The 20,197-nt window shown below is 42.8% G+C and overlaps 1 protein-coding gene across 10 annotated transcripts in view; it reads left to right on the top strand.

Moving 5' to 3' along the window:
• Nucleotides 1-20,197, top strand: part of cacna1b (calcium voltage-gated channel subunit alpha1 B) — a 250,165-nt gene that overhangs the window by 64,582 nt on the left and 165,386 nt on the right. For all 10 annotated transcript variants that reach the window (XM_062960070.1, XM_062960067.1, XM_062960066.1 and 7 more), the window contains exon 4: nucleotides 19,745-19,836. In XM_062960070.1, coding sequence (XP_062816140.1) covers nucleotides 19,745-19,836 — 92 coding nt within the window. The remainder of the gene's footprint in view (nucleotides 1-19,744; nucleotides 19,837-20,197) is intronic.

Here is a 20,197-nt window from a genome sequence, read left to right as displayed (position 1 = left end):
ATCTGTCTCCCTCCAGCTTCTCGGGTGCCTTTGTTTAATCTCCTGGGTCTGACGGATGGTCCTGGTAGATCATCCTGCTCTCTCTCTTTCCTGGATGAAGAAGAAGAGCTCCCATGCTCTGACAGGGAGAAATGAGCCGGAGGGACTCGGGGAGGGAGGGGAGTCACGGGTGTTTGTTTTCTGACTGCAAGACAGCCCCTGACAAAGTGCCAGGCCTTGCTCGCAGTGTGTCTGCCCAGCGGTGAAATATGGGCATGGAGCAGGAGATGCTCATTAAGCCCCATCAATAACATGCGGGCTGGGATGACAGTGTGTGCGAGGAGGATCTCATTGCCGTGTGGCATGATGAATAAGGATAGGGAGTGATGACGGAGTGGAGGACGAACGAGGGCGGTGGCCATAGTTACATGCTTCCAATTTCATCCAGTCAATACAAAGTGTCACGTGGGAGATTGTGTTGGATGTCACAGCGAGTAGAACTAATGTGGTTTGACACCACTTTGGCTGCCATGGCTGAATGCTATGGAATCCTGAGAGTTGTAGTGTCAAGGAACCCAGGGCATCAGATACTGCCTTGGTTCACAAGGCCTTTTTTGGGCATAAATAAAAAATCCTATGTTAAAGTAATGCGAATAACAGCATTTCTCAACCTAGGGGTCGGGACCCCTGGGGAGTTGCAAGGGGGTGTCAGAGGGATCGCCAAAGAAAACTTGTACTGTATAATGTCCACCAGTGTTTACATTTGGGCATATTGAGTATTCATGCCAAGTTTGGTCCAGAACCATCATTGTTTGAGTCCACAGTGCTCTCTGGATGTAGGTGAACTACAACTCAAAAACTCAAATTCAATGCTCACCAAACCCATCCCGTATTTCCTGTTGGTCATGGGAGTTCCGTGTGCCAAGTTTGGTTCAATTCCATCATTGGTGGAGTTCAGAATGCTCTTTGATTGTAGGCGAACTATAAATCCTAGCAACTACAACTCCCAAATGTCAGTGTTCTATTTCCCCCAAACTTTACCAGTATTCACATTTGGGCACATTGAGTAGTTGTGCCAAGTTTGGTACAGAACCATCATTGTTTGAGTTCACAGTGCTCTCTGGATGTAGGTGAACTACAACTCCAAAACTCAAGTTCAATGCTCACCAAACCCATCCCGTATTTCCTGTTGGTCATGAGAGTTCCGTGTGCCAAGTTTGGTTCAATTCCATCATTGGTGGAGTTCAGAATGCTCTTTGATTGTAGGTGAACTATAAATCCCAACAACTACAACTCCCAAATGACAAAATCAATCCCCCCTAACCCCACCAATATTCGGATATTTGTGTCAAATTTGATCCAGTGAATGAAAATTCTGCATCTCAGATACAGAATCCAAGCCTCGCTTATCCAAGTTTCTGGATTATCCAAGCTATTTTTGTAGTCAATGTTTTCAATATATTGTGATATTGTGGTGCTAAATTTGTAAATACAGTAATTACTAGGCATGTCTGATCGATGAAAAAAATGTTTCAATTCTCGTTTCTAAAGTAGGGGGAGCTGGCACTTCAATATAGAAAGTATTTCTGAATTTTTCACCCAAAAATTTCAGATATTTCCGAAAATTCGTAATGATTCTAAATGTTTCTAAAATGGTGGGCGCGCATGTGCAATTGCAAAAAAAAACAAACGGCACCCGGGGGGAACATTTACAGGGCTCTCCCGCCCTCATGTCTGGAGCTATCCTCATCAAATTTGGTACAGTGGGAACATTTAACACTCTTAGCTCAACAAATTTCAGAGCGTTTCCTGTCTCCTATGATTTTTGGCGAATTTTCATAACTTTTTATAATACACTGGACCAGTGACCACGCCAAGCAATGCCCTGGCAAGGAGTGCAAAGATACTTTGAAAACTATAAATTCCCTTGCTAAGAGAAAGAAGCAGCAACAAAACCCTAACCCTTTCTCCAAACCCCTCTGTGGGAACAGCCAGACCGGGCCCCTTCACCCTCTCTCTCCCTCCAGACACGAGGCTTGCTTGCTCTCCGTTTGCAGACCACCACCCTCTCTGCACAAAGCCCAGTCCAGAATGGCTCACCTGGGCTACACAACGGGCTTTTATGGCAATCTTCCACGTGGACGCAGAGGACCCTAGCCCCCACCTTTGCGTCCATCATGGAAGCTTCTGATTGGCCGGGGAGCGGCAGCCATGTTAGGCTGCGCTAAGCTCTCATTCAAGGTAGGTTGTAGAAACAAAAAAAATTTAAAAAAATATTTCAAAAATATATTTTTAAAAAATTGGGGGGGGGAATTAATGAAACATTAAGAGACAATTAGAGAATGGGCCAACGATGGTTCAAATTACATTGCCGGTTGTTCTGTGAGACAATGTCTCGGAATGCGTCTCAAAAAGCGAGAACAATCTGATATAAATCCGATATAAGATTCAAAACGATTTTTTGGACATACCTAGTAATTACAACATAACATTATTGCGTATTGAACTGCTTTTTCTGTCAAATTTGTTGTAAAACATGATGTTTTGGTGCTTAATTTCTAAAATCGTAACCTAATTTGATGTTGAATAGGCTTTTCCCTAATCCCTCCTTATTATCCAAGATATTATCCAAGGTTCTGCCGGCCCGTTTAGCTTGGATAATTGAGACTCTACTGTATTTACATTACAATTCATAACAGTAGCAAAAGGACAGTGATGAAGTAGCAACAAAAATTTCATTGGGATTGATGGCTTCTAGACCTTTGACCATTTGGGTCATCTTCATTTGAGAGACCCAGAGTTGGATACAGCAGACAAAAGTGGGACTACAATTTCCTTCGAGCACATAATGCATCTATTGATGTGCCGTATAATCCCATTGGCTTTTTCGGCCTATGGGTTCTTCCATGGTCTGTTTTCCAGGGCACCAGATGGGTGACATGAACAAGCTACACTCCCCCGAGTCTGATGTTGTTTCCTTTGAGGGAGGCGCTCACTCTTGCCACAGTCTTTCTCGGGCTAGATGCAGGTGGCACATTGTTTTGTATGGACACATCCCACAGCGAACAGAAGGTTAGAAGGCCAGAGGGGAAGCCCTCTGAAGATCACATCCAGTTCCGTGGAGGTAGAAGGTGGCAATTAAGCCACCCATTCTGGAAATGTACATAATTAGTGCAATTAGCTGCCTCTGATAGTAATTAATGGCTTTGAACAAAAGTCTCAGGGGATGTGGAAGGATTGCTAAGTAGTGTGCACCCACATCTGGAAGTCAGCAATTCCTTTCTCCCGATGGATCCAGACTGTGCCATCTCCGCAGTCCTGAAATGAACAATTTGTCCTTTTGCTGTTTGTTAGCTCTGCTTTGGGGCCTCCTGTGAAATAATAATAATAATAATAATAATAATAATAATAATAATAATAATAATCCACAGGGGAAAACAGAAACTGAAATCCAGTCTCTGACTAACACTGATCATATCCTCAGCTGCTGTAAGAAAATCGCACAGACAGACTACAAACAGAGGCACAACTATATGGCCCAAATGATCCATTGGAACTTATGCCTCAAGTACCACCTCCCAGCAGTAAAGAACTGGTGGGATCACAAACCTGCAAAAGTATTGGAAAATGAGCACGCAAAGATACTGTGGGACTTCCGAATCCAGACTGACAAAGTTCTGGAACACAACACACCAGACATCACAGTTGTGGAAAAGAAAAAGGTTTGGATCATTGATGTTGCCATCCCAGGTGACAGTCGCATTGACGAAAAACAACAGGAAAAACTCAGCCGCTCTCAGGACCTCAAGATTGAACTTCAAAGACTCTGGCAGAAACCAGTGCAGGTGGTCCCGGTGGTGATGGGCACACTGGGTGCCGTGCCAAAAGATCTCAGCCGGCATTTGGAAACAATAGACATGGACAAAATCACGATCTGCCAACTGCAAAAGGTCACCCGACTGGGATCTACACGCATCATCCGAAAATACATCACACAGTCCTAGACACTTGGGAAGTGTTCCACTTGTGATTTTGTGATACGAAATCCAGCATATCTATCTTGTTCCTGTGTCATAATAAAATAAAATAAAATAATAATAATAATAATTATTATTATTATTATTATTATTATTTTATTTGTATCCCGCCACAATCTCCCCTGGAGGGGACTCAGGGCGGCTCACAGAAATATCAGATACCAAACAATAACAATGTAGAATACATCAATAAACAATAACATGCACCAGTTATAATATTTAAACATTGACCCCAAAAAAATGAAACACTTACTAAAAACACAGAATTAAAAACAGTGAGGTTGTCATAATAGATTAGCAAAATGCACATTATAAATTGCAGTTTCAGAAATATAAATAAAGTGCCACAGAAATAAGTGCTGAATTTCAGTTTGTTTGCACATGAAACACTGCTCTAAACACGAAACAGAATTTTCTGTGCAGAAAATAATTTTGCACAGAAAATAATGTTTTTGGTAGGAGTGAAACATGGATGAATTTGGTGTGAAATGATACAATAGCTCCTGTACTCTATCTGTCAACCAATCTGTCTATCTATCTATCTATCTATCTATCTATCTATCTATCTATCTATCTATCTATTCATCTATCTATCACTCTATCATCCATCTATCTCTTCATTTATCCTGATGGGTTTTTTTTAGGGTTGAACTTGTTCTGGTTTAGATATCCTATAAGCTATTTTGAGTTCAAATGCTGTGAAAAGGTGGAGTACGATTGAGTAGAATAGTTTACTTGCATTTCTTGGCAGCAATTAGTTAATCACGGCAAATTATTAATGACAAACTAATAGTGGCATGTTAAGCCCATTTACTAAAACAACACGTCCCATGGCTTATTCCTTAGCATTTAGGATTCGCAGCCTTCGTTACCGAGAGAAGAGCACCAACTTTGATGAAGGAGGAGATAACGACCTTTGCTAATATAATTACACATTAGGTTCGTGCTCCTTTTCTTTCGGAGCACGTCTCGCCGGTGCTAATAATCCAATAAGAGCCTCAATCTGGAATTTGCCGGATCACTATCAGTTGCCTGGAGCAACGGAAACCCCTTCCTGAAGTGGAGAGGGATCGGTCAAAGGAAACGGCAGACAGAACTTTGTAGACATCTCTGGATGTGTGTTTCAAAACCACTGCGTGTCGCACCTCAGGTTAGCTTCACCTTGCTAAATACACCAGGCAGCACACAGGTTGAAGTCTTTTGTAGTTTATTAGGAAATAGGAAAATAAATAGTTTTTAAAAGGCAAAACTAAAGTTCCAAAAGATTGTTGCAAAACGAGGCTATAAAGAATAATCCAAGAAAACACTAAGCATAAAACAAGGTTCCATTAATGCATGACAATGTCCCATAAAAATGAACACACAAAGGTTCCAGGAAAACACGAGCTTGCTTCTTGACTCGAACAAGAAGTTGCTTTGACAAAGGTTTCTCTCTCAGCACACTCTTTTAATACCCCTTGCCTAGCATGAAGGCATTTCTTTGGCCTCTGACCTCCCTCTTATTTGCTATTCTAACACTTCTGCGAACCCTGAATTCCAAACGACCAGCTCATCCAAAGATTCTGTTTTGTCAAGGCCAGACAATTCGTTAGCGTTAGCGTCTGTCTGTATGCTATTAGACTGGGAGCTGTCCTCCCTTCCTGAGTCAATTTGCACCTGGCTAGCTTCAGTATCATCAACACCATTCCTTGCTGTGGGAAAGCCTCCCTGTTCCTCATCTTCCACAGCAGGAACACTCTGAACCTGACTCCCATAATTCCCATCATCTTGAACCTGAATCCCATAATCCCCATCAAAGTCACTCTGAGGCTCCATCTGAGTCACAACACTGTGATTGATGTTTTATTATGTTTTTACCTTTTTATGTATTTCTGTTTGTTGGATTGTATATGCTGGTATGCTGCAAAACTGCCTTAGGTCTGTGTTATGGAGAAAGGCAGGGTACAAATGCCGTAAATCAGTGGTTCCCAACCCGTGGGCTGTGGGCGACCTAAAATAAGGGCCGCGAGACATGAGGGGAAAATTGGTGCCAAGAGTGCGTGCTGCCATTGGAAGAGAGCGAGAAAGAAAGGTAGAGACAGAAGGAAGGAAGGAAGGAAGGAAGGAAGGAAGGAAGGAAGGAAGGAAGGAGAGAGAAGCCAGAGCATTGCCTTCTCAGTACTTTCTTGGCCTTGGGAGTCTTCCCAGACCAGGGCGGAGAAGACTCACACAGCAGCAATTTTCTGCAATGCAATTTTCTGAATCAGTACCCCAAATAACCAAAATGAAACGAAAGTTGACCAAAAACTGATTCGTAACCCTTTTGGTACTAATGTTGGAGAGTTGTCCCCGGTCAGAGTGGTCCCTGGTCAGAGCGGTCCCTGGTCAAAGCAGTCCCCAGCCAGAGCGGTCCCCAGCCAGAGCAGTCCTGGGTCAGAGCGGTCCCGGGTCAGAGCGGTCCCGGGTCGGAGCGGTCCCCGGTTAGAGCAGTCCTGGGTCAAAGTGGTCCCTGGTAAAAGTGGTCCCTGGTCGGAGCGGCCCTGGTCAGAGCGGTCCCCGGTTGGAGCGGTCCCAGTCAGAGTTGTCCCAGTCAGAGCAGTCCCGGTCAGAGCGGTCCCTGGTCAGAGCGGTCCCTGGTCAGAGCGGTCCCTGGTCAGAGCGGTCCCTGGTCAGAGCGGTCCCTGGTCAGAGCGGTCCCTGGTCAGAGCGGTCCCCGGTCAGAGCGGTCCCCGGTCAGAGCGGTCCCCGGTCAGAGCGGTCCCTGGTCAGAGCTGTCCCCGGTCAGAGCGGTCCCCGGTCAGAGCGGTCCCAGATCAAAGCAATCCCTGGTCAAAGCGGTCCCGGGTCAGAGCGATCCCTGGTCAAAGCAGTCCCGGGTCAGAGCGGTCCCTGGTCAGAGCGGTCCCTGGTCAGAGCGGTCCCTGGTCAGAGCAGTCCCTGGTCAGAGCAGTCCCTGGTCAGAGCGGTCCCTGGTCAGAGCAGTCCCTGGTCAGAGCGGTCCCTGGTCAGAGCGGTCCCTGGTCAGAGCAGTCCCCGGTCAGAGCAGTCCCTGGTCAGAGCGGTCCCTGGTCAGAGCAGTCCCTGGTCAGAGCGGTCCCTGGTCAGAGCGGTCCCTGGTCAGAGCAGTCCCCGGTCAGAGCAGTCCCTGGTCAGAGCGGTCCCTGGTCAGAGCAGTCCCTGGTCAGAGCGGTCCCTGGTCAGAGCGGTCCCCGGTCAGAGCGGTCCCCGGTCAGAGCAGTCCCAGGTCAGAGCAATCCCTGGTCAAAGTGGTCCCGGGTCAGAGCAGTTTCTGGTCAGAGTGGTCCCTGGTCAGAGCGGTCCCTGGTCAGAGCAGTCCCTGGTCAGAGCGGTCCCTGGTCAGAGCGATCACCGGTCAGAGCGGTCCCAGGTCAGAGCAATCCCTGGTCAAAGCGGTCCCGGGTCAGAGCAGTTTCTGGTCAGAGTGGTCCCTGGTCAGAGCGGTCCCTGGTCAGAGCAGTCCCTGGTCAGAGCGGTCCCTGGTCAGAGCGGTCCCCGGTCAGAGCGGTCCCAGGTCAGAGCAATCCCTGGTCAAAGCGGTCCCGGGTCAGAGCAGTTTCTGGTCAGAGTGGTCCCTGGTCAGAGCAGTCCCAGGTCAGAGCGGTCCCGGGTCAGAGTGATCCCTGGTCAAAGCAGTCCCGGGTCAGAGCGGTCCCGGGTCAAAGTGGTCCCTGGTCAGAGCGGCCCCTGGTCGGAACGGTCCCTAGTCACAAAAGGTTGGGAACCTCTCCCCTAAATAAATAAATATTCCACCTGAACATTAGTAAGACCTTCCTGATGTCAGGAGCTGTTTGATGGTCTCTGAGAGTTTGATAGAGTCTTTGGAGGTTTGGATGGCCTTATGTTGGGAGGGCTTTGATTGCGTGTTCCTGCCTGGCGGACTAAGGGTGTCGGAGTAGATGGCCCTTGTGTTCTCTTCCAATTCTAAGATCCTGGAGGGACTGATGGCAAAACCTGATCTCTAGCAGGAGCTTTGAAGTCTTTGCCGTTGCAGCCACTCACTCCCTGCCAGGTTGCTCTCTCTTGCCAAGCAGCAGGTGCCTGCAGAACAGGCCTCCCTGCTGCGCTCACAGGGGAAACATGGCACCAGACGGCCACGTTGCTCATGCCAGGCTCTCCACGTGCGTCCGCGTGTGTGTCTGAGAGAGGTGGCTTCCTTCTCCTTTGTCTGTTTCCAAGGGTTACCAGTAATAAGGGAGACTCTCTCTCTCCCTCTGATAAGGACAGGCGAGGGGTAAGTAAATGACGAAGCAAATGTCAGAGTTGCTTACGGTGGAAATGAGATTCCCTCCCCTCCGCCTCCGCAACACAAACAGGCACACGCTCCATATTGCACCGTTTCTCAGAGTCATGCTCCCTTTGAAACGGATCCCTGGTTGAACCTTGGGCTGTGTTCCAAACCTTTCCTTTTGCAATGAGATTCAGGAGCGACTTGAGAAACTGCAAGTAGCTTCTAGTGTGAGAGAGTTGGCTGTCTGCAAGGACGTTGCCCAGGGGATGTTTTGACATTTTTACCATCCTTGTGGTAAACTTCTCTCATATCCCTACGTAGGGAGCTAGAGCTGATAGAGGGAGCTCATCCACGCTCTTCCCAGGTTGGATTCGAACCGGCAACCTTCAGGTCAGCAACACAATCTTCAAGTCAGCAGTCCTGCTGGCACAAGGGTTTAACCCACTGCGCCACCTGGGGCTCCTCATATTCTCCTAGAATCATAGGATTTTGAAGAGAATGTCATACTTATAAAGATTTGTGAATATAGCATTTTTTGACAGTTGCCTGAGAGTTCCGGTTAACTGAGAGTCTACTGCAATGCCTCTGTAGTCCAACTTAGTTTTAGCCTCTTCTTCCCACCAGGTTTTCAGTCCACTGCGTTTACAGGAAATCGGCATTCCGAATCCAAAAAGGACTATAGTGTATCAATTTTAACAATATAATAATATATAATACTAATATTATACTATATTAATATAATATATTGTATATACATATAATATTAATAATAACATTATGATGTCATACAATGTAATAATAATAATAATACACTATTATAATTGTATATTTATATTACATGTAATATTACTAATAATATTGCAATATAGTCATATAGTACAATATAATAGTATATAATGCTTATATTGTGCTATACTAATATTACAATATATTGTATAAACATATAATATTGATAATAATACAGGGTGTTTGAAAAAGAACTCCCTAGTTTTAATGTAATTTACTTATTATATTATAATTATTATATTATAATTAAATTAATAATAATTTTATTATTATTATTAATATTACTTTGTATTACATCATAATACAGGGTGTTTGAAAAAGAACTCCCTAGTTTTAATGTAATTTACATTAAAACTAGGCAGTTGTTTTTCAAACACCCTGTATTATGATGTAATACAAAGTAATATTAATAATAATAATACACTATTATAATTGTGTATTTATATTACATGTAATATTACTAATAATATTGCAATATAGTCGTATAGTACAATATAGTAATATATAATGCTTATGTAGTGCTTATATTATTATTAATAATAATAATATAAGCACTATATAAGCATTATATACAGTAGAGTCTCACTTATCCAACACTCGCTTATCCAACATTCTGGATTATCCAACACATTTTTGTAGTCAATGTTTTCAATATATCGTGATATTTTGGTGCTAAATTCGTAAATACAGTAATTACTACATAGCATTACTGCGTATTGAACTACTTTTTCTGTCAAATTTGTTGTATAACATGATGTTTTGGTGCTTAATTTGTAAAATCATAACCTAATTTGATGTTTAATAGGCTTTTCCTTAATCTCTCCTTATTATCCAACATATTCGCTTATCCAACGTTCTGCCGGCCCGTTTATAAGTGGATAAGTGAGACTCTACTGTAACTTGTAAGCCGCTCTTAGTCCCCTTTAAGGTGAGAAGGGCGGGATATAAATGTCACTAATAATAATAATAATAATAATAATAATAATAATAATAATAATAATAATAATAATTGTGCGGTTTTCTGGCATTGTGTATTTCTGCCGCTTCTGTGACTGTTCATTTGGGGTTTGATGATTCCGTAGCCCACTTGTCAATGGATGTCCAGAATCAGCAGCATCCACCGCGGTCCTTTTTATCCTGGGCGACGACCGAGCCAGTATAGACTTCGTTTGGGTTTGTTTCTCCACTGATATCAACATGGAGTTTGGTTTGGACAAATGTTCGACAGTGGCATTGAAGAAGGGAAAAATAATTGAAAGTGAGGGCATCAATATGCCCAATGGCCAAACAATAAAGTGTCACCAGCCAGAGGCCTATAAATATCTGGGCATATTACAGCTGGACAACATCAAGCATGAACATGTGAAAACTGTGGTCAGCAAAGAATACACACAAAGGGTCAGAAAAATTCTCAAAAGCAAGCTCAATGGAGGCAACACCATCAAGGCCATAAACACCTGGGCCATACCTGTCATAAGATATACTGCTGGCATCATAAACTGGACACAGATGGAACTGGACAATTTGGACAGAAAAACAAGAAAACTCATGACCATTCATCATTCACTGCATCCTCGCAGTGATGTTGACCGGCTCTATCTGCCTAGAAGATCAGGGGGCAGAGGACTCTTACAAGTCAAACAAGCAGTCAAAGAAGAAGAACATTCCCTGGCAGAAGATGTAAAGCAAAGTGAAGAACCTGCTTTGATTGAAGTCAAAAATCAGAAACTCCTCAAAGCACAGCAGACAAAAAACCAGTACAAGAAAACCGCACTACAAACTAGAGCTGACAGCTGGCACAACAAAACACTGCATGGAAAGTTCCTTGACAAAATTGAAGGAAAAGCTGATAAAGAGAAGACCTGGCTCTGGCTCACGAATGGGACCCTGAAGAAGGAGTCAGAAGGCCTGATCCTTGCAGCCCAGGAGCAAGCCATCAGGACAAATGCAATCAAGGCCAAGATCGAAAAATCAGTTGATGACCCAAAGTGCAGACTGTGCAAGGAAACCGATGAAACCATTGATCATATCCTCAGCTGCTGTAAGAAAATTGCACAGACAGACTACAAACAGAGGCACAACTATGTGGCCCAAATGATTCATTGGAACCTATGCCTCAAGTATCACCTCCCTGCAGTTAAGAACTGGTGGGATCACAAACCTGCAAAGGTTGTGGAAAATGAACACGCAAAGATACTGTGGGACTTCCGAATCCAGACTGACAAAGTTCTGGAACACAACACACCAGACATCACAGTTGTGGAAAAGAACAAGGTTTGGATCATTGATGTTGCCATCCCAGGTGACAGTCGCATTGAGGAAAAACAACAGGAAAAACTCAGCCACTATCAGGACCTCAAGACTGAACTTCAAAGACTCTGGCAGAAACCAGTGCAGGTGGTCCCGGTGGTGATGGGCACACTGGGTGCCGTGCCAAAAGATCTCAGCCGGCATTTGGAAACAACAGACATTGACAAAATTACGATCTGCCAACTGCAAAAGGCCACCTTACTGGGATCTGCACGCATCATCCGAAAATACATCACACAGTCCTAGACACTTGGGAAGTGTTCGACTTGTGATTTTGTGAAACGAAATCCAGCATATCTATCTTGTTTGCTGTGTCATACAACGTCGTTGTGTCAATAATAATAATAATTTAGTGTGCTCCATCGTGAACACTTTTCGATGCTTTTAATTTTGCAATATGTGCCAAAGATACTTTTGAGGAGTAAACAATAAAAAGGGGGTTACAAAACTTCTGTAAACAATACAACGTCGTTGTGTCAATAATAATAATAATTTAGTGTGCTCCATCGTGAACACTTTTCGATGCTTTTAATTTTGCAATATGTGCCAAAGATACTTTTGAGGAGTAAACAATAAAAAGGGGGTTACAAAACACTTTAATTCGCTGGTATGAAATATAAAAATTGGCTCCAAAGCACTGAAAACGTCAGCATCTGCACTTAATCAAAACTGAGTGGCAACGGAATTGACGAAAATATTGAATTTGTGAAAGAACCATTGTGCAGAACATTTGTATCGCGTCCTTTCGGAATCCAACACCCAGAAATACATTGAAAACAGTGACAATATTGGAAAACGTTTTTGCGTTGCCGTGTGCTGATTTGACAAGGGAGGATGCGGCATTATGATCTCCCGCACTCAAAGAGAGCCTGTGGGTTGCTAAGCAGAACAGAGGGCATCCGTGCTGTAGGATGAATGTGGTTTGATACCACTTTTCGCTGCTGTGGCTGAATGCTACAGGATCCTGGGAGTTGTAGTTTGGTGACGCACCAGTACTTTTTTGGCAGACAATGATAATTGGGAGGAAACAATAGGACACCACGGCTGAAAGCGCCAAGGAATCCAGGGCGTCAGATGCTGCCTTGGCTTAGAATGTTCATATTTTATATTTTGACTGTGTTGATTGGGCTCCTCCCCATGTAAGCCGCTCTGAGTCCCTTCGGAGAGATAGAGGCGGAGTACAAAAATAATAAAAAATAAATAATAATAATTATTATAATAATTATAAGCCACTCTGAGTCCCTTCGGAGAGATAGAGGCAGGGTACAATAATAATAATAATAATAATAATAATAATAATAATAATAATTATTATTATTATTATTATAAGCTGCTCCGAGTCCCTTCGGAGAGATAGAGGCAGGGTACAAAAATAAATAAATAAATAAATAAATAAATAAATAATAAGCCGCTCTGAGTTCCTTCGGAGAGATAGAGGCAGGGTACAAAAATAAATAATAATAATAATAATAATAATAATAATAATAATAATAATAATAATAATAATAATAATAAGCTGCTCCGAGTCCCTTTGGAGAGATAGAGGCAGGGTACAAAAATAATAATAAATTATTATAATTATAATTATAAGCCGCTCCGAGTCCCTTCGGAGAGATAGAGGTGGGGTACAAAAATAGTAATAAATAAATAATAATAATTTCTGCACAAATTGGAAATCTTATGTTAAAACAATGTTGTTGCCTACAACATGTTAACAACTATTTCTGATGGCTCTAGTTTTACTTATTTATCGTGTCAGAAGCTAATTGAGAATACTGGCCCTGATTGTTTCTTGATTGTTTCCTCTATCTTGTTCTTTTTTACTGTCCTGATTTCAGAGTTTTTTAACTACAGTAGAGTCTCACTTATCCAAGCCTCGCTTATCCAAGCTTCTGGATAATCCAAGCCATTTTTGTAGTCAATGTTTTCAATATATTGTGATATTTTGGTGCTATTCTATTGTGTTTTAGTGTATTGTTATTGCTTGTGGTTTATACTGTTTTAATTCTTTTAATTTGCCTTTGTTTGTATTGTTATATTGTGTGTTGAGGCCTTGGCCTTTGTAAGCCACATCGAGTCCTTCGGGAGATGCTAGCGGTGTACAAATAAAGTTTAATAATAATAATAAATTCGTAAATACAGTAATTACAACATAACATTACTGCGTATTGAACTACTTTTTCTGTCAATTTTGTTGTATAACATGATGTTTTGGCGCTTAATTTGTAAAATCATAATCTAATTTGATGTTTAATATGCTTTTCCTTAATCCCTCATTATCCAAGATATTTGCTTATCCAAGCTTCTGCCGGCCTGTTTATCTTGGATAAGTGAGACTCTACTGTACTGCTCGCCAGATTTTGTTCATTTTCATGGTTTCCTCCTTTCTGTTAAAATTGTCTAAATTCTTGTGGATTTCAATTTGCTTTTTTGGGGGGGGGGGATCATCTTTAGGAGGACCTCACAACCTCATAGATGTGGGCGAAACGTCAGGAGAGAAAGCTTCTGGAACATGGCCAGACAGCCTGAAAGACTCACAGCAACCCATTAGAGAAAGATACCAAATGGATGTAGATATAGGTGTTGGAATTGACCCCACTTAGTTTAGGATCTGCCTTGGGGTCAGTCTAGAGCAGGCCTGGTCTTGAGGATCTCCAAAAAGGACTTGATCTCTTCTCTGATCCTGCGGCAAACCCCTTCCCTGCGCTCTGTCTTTGAGAGTGAAACTTGGGGAGTTTGGGGAGACATCTCTTCCTTTTTCTGGCAGGGTCCCCAGCGAAGAATGCATCTCAGCAGCCGCCGGGGACCGATTGTGCCATTGATGGGAATGTCTGATGATTAAGTTTCGGATGAAGTGTTTGCTTCTGCCAGGCAGCCCATGTTTTATAAATGAGCAATTAAATGCAGGGGGGAAAGTGAGCAAGGACTGGCGTGAGGAGGGAGCTCAAGATGAGATTTCTCTCAGAGCGTGAGTGTTATTGCTTCAAATTACCAGTAGCCACTTAGGCAGCAGCTGTGGTACCTTGCAGGTCTCCTTCCATCTTTTCTCCCCTCCCTTTTCTTCCTCCCTCCCTTCCTTCCCCTTCCTTTTAATCTCCACTATACTTTCCCCCCTTCCTTCCTTCCTTCCTTCCTTCCTTCCTTCCTTCCTTCCTTCCTTCCTTCCTTCCTTCCTTCCTTCCTTCCTAATACAGTAATAAGAAGAAGAAGAACATGCCCTGACAGAATATGTAAAGCAAAGTGAAGAACCTGCTTTGATTGAAGTAAAAAAATCAGAAACTCCTCAAAGCACAGCAGACAAAAAACAAGTACAAGAAAACCGCACTACAAACTAGAGCTGACAGCTGGCACAACAAAACATTGCATGGAAAGTTCCTTGACAAAATTGAAGGAAAAGCTGATAAGGAGAAGACCTGGCTCTGGCTCACGAATGGGACCCTGAAGAAGGAGACAGAAGGCCTGATCCTTGCAGCCCAGGAGCAAGACATCAGGACAAAGGCAATTCAGGCCAAGATTGAAAAATCAGCTAATGACCCAAAATGCAGACTGTGCAAGGAAACCGACGAAACCATGGATCATATCCTCAGCAGCTGTAAGAAAATCGCACAGACAGACTACAAACAGAGGCACAACTCTGTGGCCCAAATGATCCATTGGAACTTATGCCTCAAGTACCACCTCCCAGCAGCAAAGAACTGGTGGGATCACAAACCAGCAAAAGTATTGGAGAATGAGCACGCAAAGATACTGTGGGACTTCCGAATCCAGACTGACAAAGTTCTGGAACACAACACACCAGACATCACAGTTGTGGAAAAGAAAAAGGTTTGGATCATTGATGTCGCCATCCCAGGTGACAGTCGCATTGACAAAAAACAACAGGAAAAACTCAGCCGCTATCAGGACCTGAAGACTGAACTGCAAAGACTCTGGCAGAAACCAGTGCAGGTGGTCCCGGTGGTGATGGGCACACTGGGTGCCGTGCCAAAAGATCTCAGCCGGCATTTGGAAACAATAGACATTGACAATATTACGATCTGCCAATTGCAAAAGGCCACCCAACTGGGATCCGCACGCATCATCCGAAAATACATCACACAGTCCTAGACACTTGGGAAGTGTTCAACTTGTGATTTTGTGATACGAAATCCAGCATGTCTATCTTGTTTGCTGTGTCATAATAAAATAATAATAATAATAACTTTATTTATACTCCATCACCATCTCCCCAAGGGGACTTGGGGCAGCTTACATGGGGCAGAGCCCGGACAGCATGATCAGATAAAAACAACATACAGTAGAGTCTCACTTATCCAACACTCGCTTATCCAACGATCTGGATTATCCAAGGCATTTTTGTAGTCAATGTTTTCAATATATCGTGATATTTTGGTACTAAATTCATAAATACAGTAATTACTACATAGCATTACTGCATATAGAATTACGTTCTCTGCCAAATTTGTTGTCTAACATGATGTTTTGGTGCTTCATTTGTAAAATCATAACCTAATTTGATGTTTAATAGGCTTTTCCTTAATGCCTCCTTATTATCCAACATATTCGTTTATCCAACATTCTGCCGGCCCATTTATGTTGGATAAGTGAGACTCTACTGTACATACAATTCACAATATAACAAGATAAAATAAAATGCAATATAAAACAAAGTTATTATAATAGTTGATAATATCAGTCAACCACCAAATACAATTCTGTCGCCTACATAGGTGGAAGAACTGATACATCTATGCAAGAATACAATGATGAGATAAAATGCATAGATTAGGGGTCCCCAAACTAAGGCCCGGGGGCCGGATGCGGCCCTCCAAGGTCATTCACCTGGCCCCCGCTCTTAGTTTTACACTTCACCTCACCCAAAATCTGAAATGACTTGAAGGCACACAATACCAACAATCCTACTTAACTTGACTATCTCATTGGCCAGAAGCAGGCCCAGACTTCCCATTGAAATCCTGATAGGTTTATGTTGGTTAAAATTGTTTTTATTTTTAAATATTGTATTGTTCTTTCATTTACTAATGCAGTGCTATGGTAATAATTGAATATATCGTGTATACATATAATATTGATACTAATATTATAATGTAATACAATATAATACCAATAATTATACGATAGAATAATATCCAACCTAGCAGTTCGAAAACATGCCAATGTGAGTAGATCAATAGGTACCGCTCCGCTGGGAAGGTAACGGCTCTCCATGCAGTCATGCCAGCCACATGACCTTGGAGGTGTCTACGGACAACGCCAGCTTTTCGGCTTAGAAATGGAGATGAGCACCAACCCCCAGAGTCAGACATGACTGGACTTAATGTCAGGGGAAACCTTTACCTTTACCTATTATATATTAAATGTAATATTACTAATACTATGACAGTATAGTGGTATAGGACAATATAGTAATATATAATGCTAATATTGTGCTATGCCAATAATATTATATATTGTATGTACATGCAACTTGTAAGCCGCTCTGAGTCCCCTTCGGGGTGAGAGAGGGTGGGGTATAAATGTAGCAAATAAATAAATAGTTGTTGTTGGGGTTTGGTTTTTTTTTTTTTGCACTACAAATAAGACATGTGCAGTGTGCATAGGAATTTGTTCGTATTTTTTTTCAAATGATAATTCGGCCCCTCAGCAGCTTGAGGGACCATGAACCGGCCCTCCACTTAAAAAGTTTGGGGACCCCTGGCATAGATAATAAAACAGGGACCCAATAAAAACCGGGTAATACCGTATGGGGTTAGCTATCTAATGCTTGTCTCACCAAAGGCCAATCCAAGTCTTTAGTTCCTTCCTTCCTTCCTTCCCCAGCCATCCTCTTCCCACTCCCTCCTTCCCCTTCCTTCCTTCCTTCCTTCTCTCCCCCCCTTCATTACCCTCCTCCTTCTCTTCTCAAGTGAAAATCTAAAGCGAGTCATGATAAATATTGATTGAGAACTGAGCAATGATTCATGGTGTAAGAATCAGGTGGATACACATCTGTCTTTGCTTTCGTCAGTGCCAAGTCAGATGGGTGTCCGATCCAAACATCCTGAGATGGGCACCAGCTCCTCCCCGTGGCAACCTTTGGGTTTGGGTTGCTGTAGGGTTTTCCAGGCTGTCTGGCCATGTTCCAGAAGCAATCTCTCCTGATGTTTCACACACATCTATGGCAGGCATCCTTACAGGTTGTGAGATCTGTTGGAAACTGGGCAAGTGGGGTTTATATATCTGTGGATTGTTCAGGGTGGGAGAAAGAACTCTTGTCTGTTGGAGGAAAGTGTGAGTGCTGCAACAGGCCACCTTGATTAGCACTGAATGGCCTTGAAGTTTCAAAACCTGGCTGCTTCCTGCCTGGTTAGCTGGCCCTGATTGTTTCATGCCTGGAATCCCCCTGTTTTCAGTGTTGTTCCTTATTTACTGTCCTGATTTTAGAGCGTTTTAATATTGATAGCCAGATGTTGTTAATTTTCATGGTTTCTTCCTTTCTGTTGAAATTGTCCACATGCTTGTGGATTTCAGTGACTTCTCTGTGTAGTCTGATATGGTGGTTGTTAAAGGGTTCCAGCATTTCTGTGTTCTCCAATAATATGCTGTGTCAAATAATAATGTTTTATTGAAACTATGTTTTTAATAATTTCAGTATTGTTTTATTTTTACCTATGGATCAATTGTATTTGTATCTAGGGGCACTTGCCTCATGTATAAGCCACCCTGAGTCCCAATTAGGAGGTGGTGACAGGATATAAAAATAAAGTTACTATTATTATTATTTTATTTTAAGACACAGCAAACAAGATAGTTATGCTGGATTTCGTTTCACAAAATCACAAGTTGAACACTTCCCAAGCGTTTAGGACTGTGTGATGTATTTTCGGATGATCCATGCAGATCCCAGTAGGGTGGCCTTTTGCAGTTGACAGATCGTGATTTTGTCAATGTCTATTGTTTCCAAATGCTGACTGAGATCTTTTGGCACGGCACCCAGTGTGCCCATCACCACCGGGACCACCTGCACTGGTTTCTGCCAGAGTCTTTGAAGTTCAATCTTGAGGTCCTGATAGCGGCTGAGTTTTTCCTGTTGTTTTTCGTCAATGCGACTGTCACCTGGGATGGCGACATCAATGATCCAAACCTTTTTCTTCTCCACAACGGTGATGTCTGGTGTGTTGGGTTCCAGAACTTTGTCAGTCTGGATTCGGAAGTCCCACAGTATCTTTGCGTGCTCATTTTCCAATACTTTTGCAGGTTTGTGATCCCACCAGTTCTTTGCTGCTGGGAGGTGGTACTTGAGGCATAAGTTCCAATGAATCATTTGGGCCACATAGTTGTGCCTCTGTTTGTAGTCTGTCTGTGCGATTTCCTTACAGCAGCTGAGGATATAATCAATGGTTTTGTCGGTTTCCTTGCACAGTCTGCATTTTGGGTCATCAGCTGATTTTCCGATCTTGGCCTGAATTGCCTTTGTTCTGATGGCTTGCTCCTGGGCTGCCAGGATCAGGTCTTCTGTCTCCTTCTTCAGGGTCCCATTCGTGAGCCAGAGCCAGGTCTTCTCCTTATCAGCTTTTCCTTCAATTTTGTCAAGGAACTTTCCATGCAATGTTTTGTTGTGCCAGCTGTCAGCTCTAGTTTGTAGTGTGGTTTTCTTGTACTGGTTTTTTGTCTGCTGTACTTTGTGGAGTTTCTGATTTTTGACTTCAATCAAAGCAGGTTCTTCACTTTGCTTAACATCTTCTGCCAGGGCATGTTCTTCTTCTTTGACTGCTTGTTTGACTTGTAAGAGTCCTCTGCCCCCTGATCTTCTAGGCAGATAGAGCCGGTCAACATCACTGCGAGGGTGCAGTGAATGATGAATGGTCATGAGTTTTCTTGTTTTTCTGTCCAAATTGTCCAGTTCCATCTGTGTCCAGTTTATGATGCCAGCAGTATATCTTATGACAGGTATGGCCCAGGTGTTTATGGCCTTGATGGTGTTGCTTCCATTGAGCTTGCTTTTGAGAATTTTTTCTGACCCTTTGTGTGTATTCTTTGCTGACCACAGTTTTCATATGTTCATGTTGTTGTTGTTGTTGTTGTTGTTGTTGTTGTTGTTATTATTATTATTATTATTATGCTTCAGCTTTGCATTTAGATTTGATCCTGATATTTGTACAAGTAGTTCCTCCCATTGTGAAAGCCTGAAGTGCCTTTCCACAAGAAGAGCTGGAAAGCAAAATATGCTAGTTTGCATCAGAATCCAACCTCTGAGAACATCTCTGAAGTAGACGTGGATACTAAGAGGTTCCTCACCTTTTAATGACTTCAAGCTTCTTGAGTCTCTTTGTACTGTAGATGGTTTGCTTGGTGTTTCATGAAACCTCTTTTCTTTTTGTTTCTCCCCTTTCCGCTCCCTTAGGATTCTTGCCACAGCTGGGACCCAGTTTGATCTACGGACGCTGAGAGCCGTGAGAGTATTGAGGCCGCTGAAGCTTGTCTCAGGAATCCCAAGTGAGTATATATTGCATGGAGATGGTGGGAGGTGTAGTCAAACATATCTACAACGTGGCTTTTGAGTCCCTCTCATAATGGCCGGTCAGCTCATCCATTTCCCCCTGCTGTCTGTCTCAAAAGGAAGTGAATTTTAAATGATTTTATCACAAAGGAAGGTCTTCTGGAGTCCCACCATTGTTCTTACACAGAAAGCTGTGAATGGACACTTTCGGAGTCGTACAACAATGAATGCCCCCAGTTGATAGCTGATACCATCAACACATTGACGCCCACTGTGATTGTTATTGATTTTATTGGATATTTGATGGGCTGGCCTGTTTTATTTGTACATGTTAATGATTTTAGGTAATAAAATATT

The sequence above is a fragment of the Anolis carolinensis genome, unplaced genomic scaffold (assembly GCF_035594765.1).
Source record: "Anolis carolinensis isolate JA03-04 unplaced genomic scaffold, rAnoCar3.1.pri scaffold_7, whole genome shotgun sequence".
Classification (NCBI taxonomy): Eukaryota; Metazoa; Chordata; class Lepidosauria; order Squamata; family Dactyloidae; genus Anolis; species Anolis carolinensis.
Note: the sequence above shows the minus strand (reverse complement) of the source record. Positions and strands in the feature narration are given on the sequence as shown.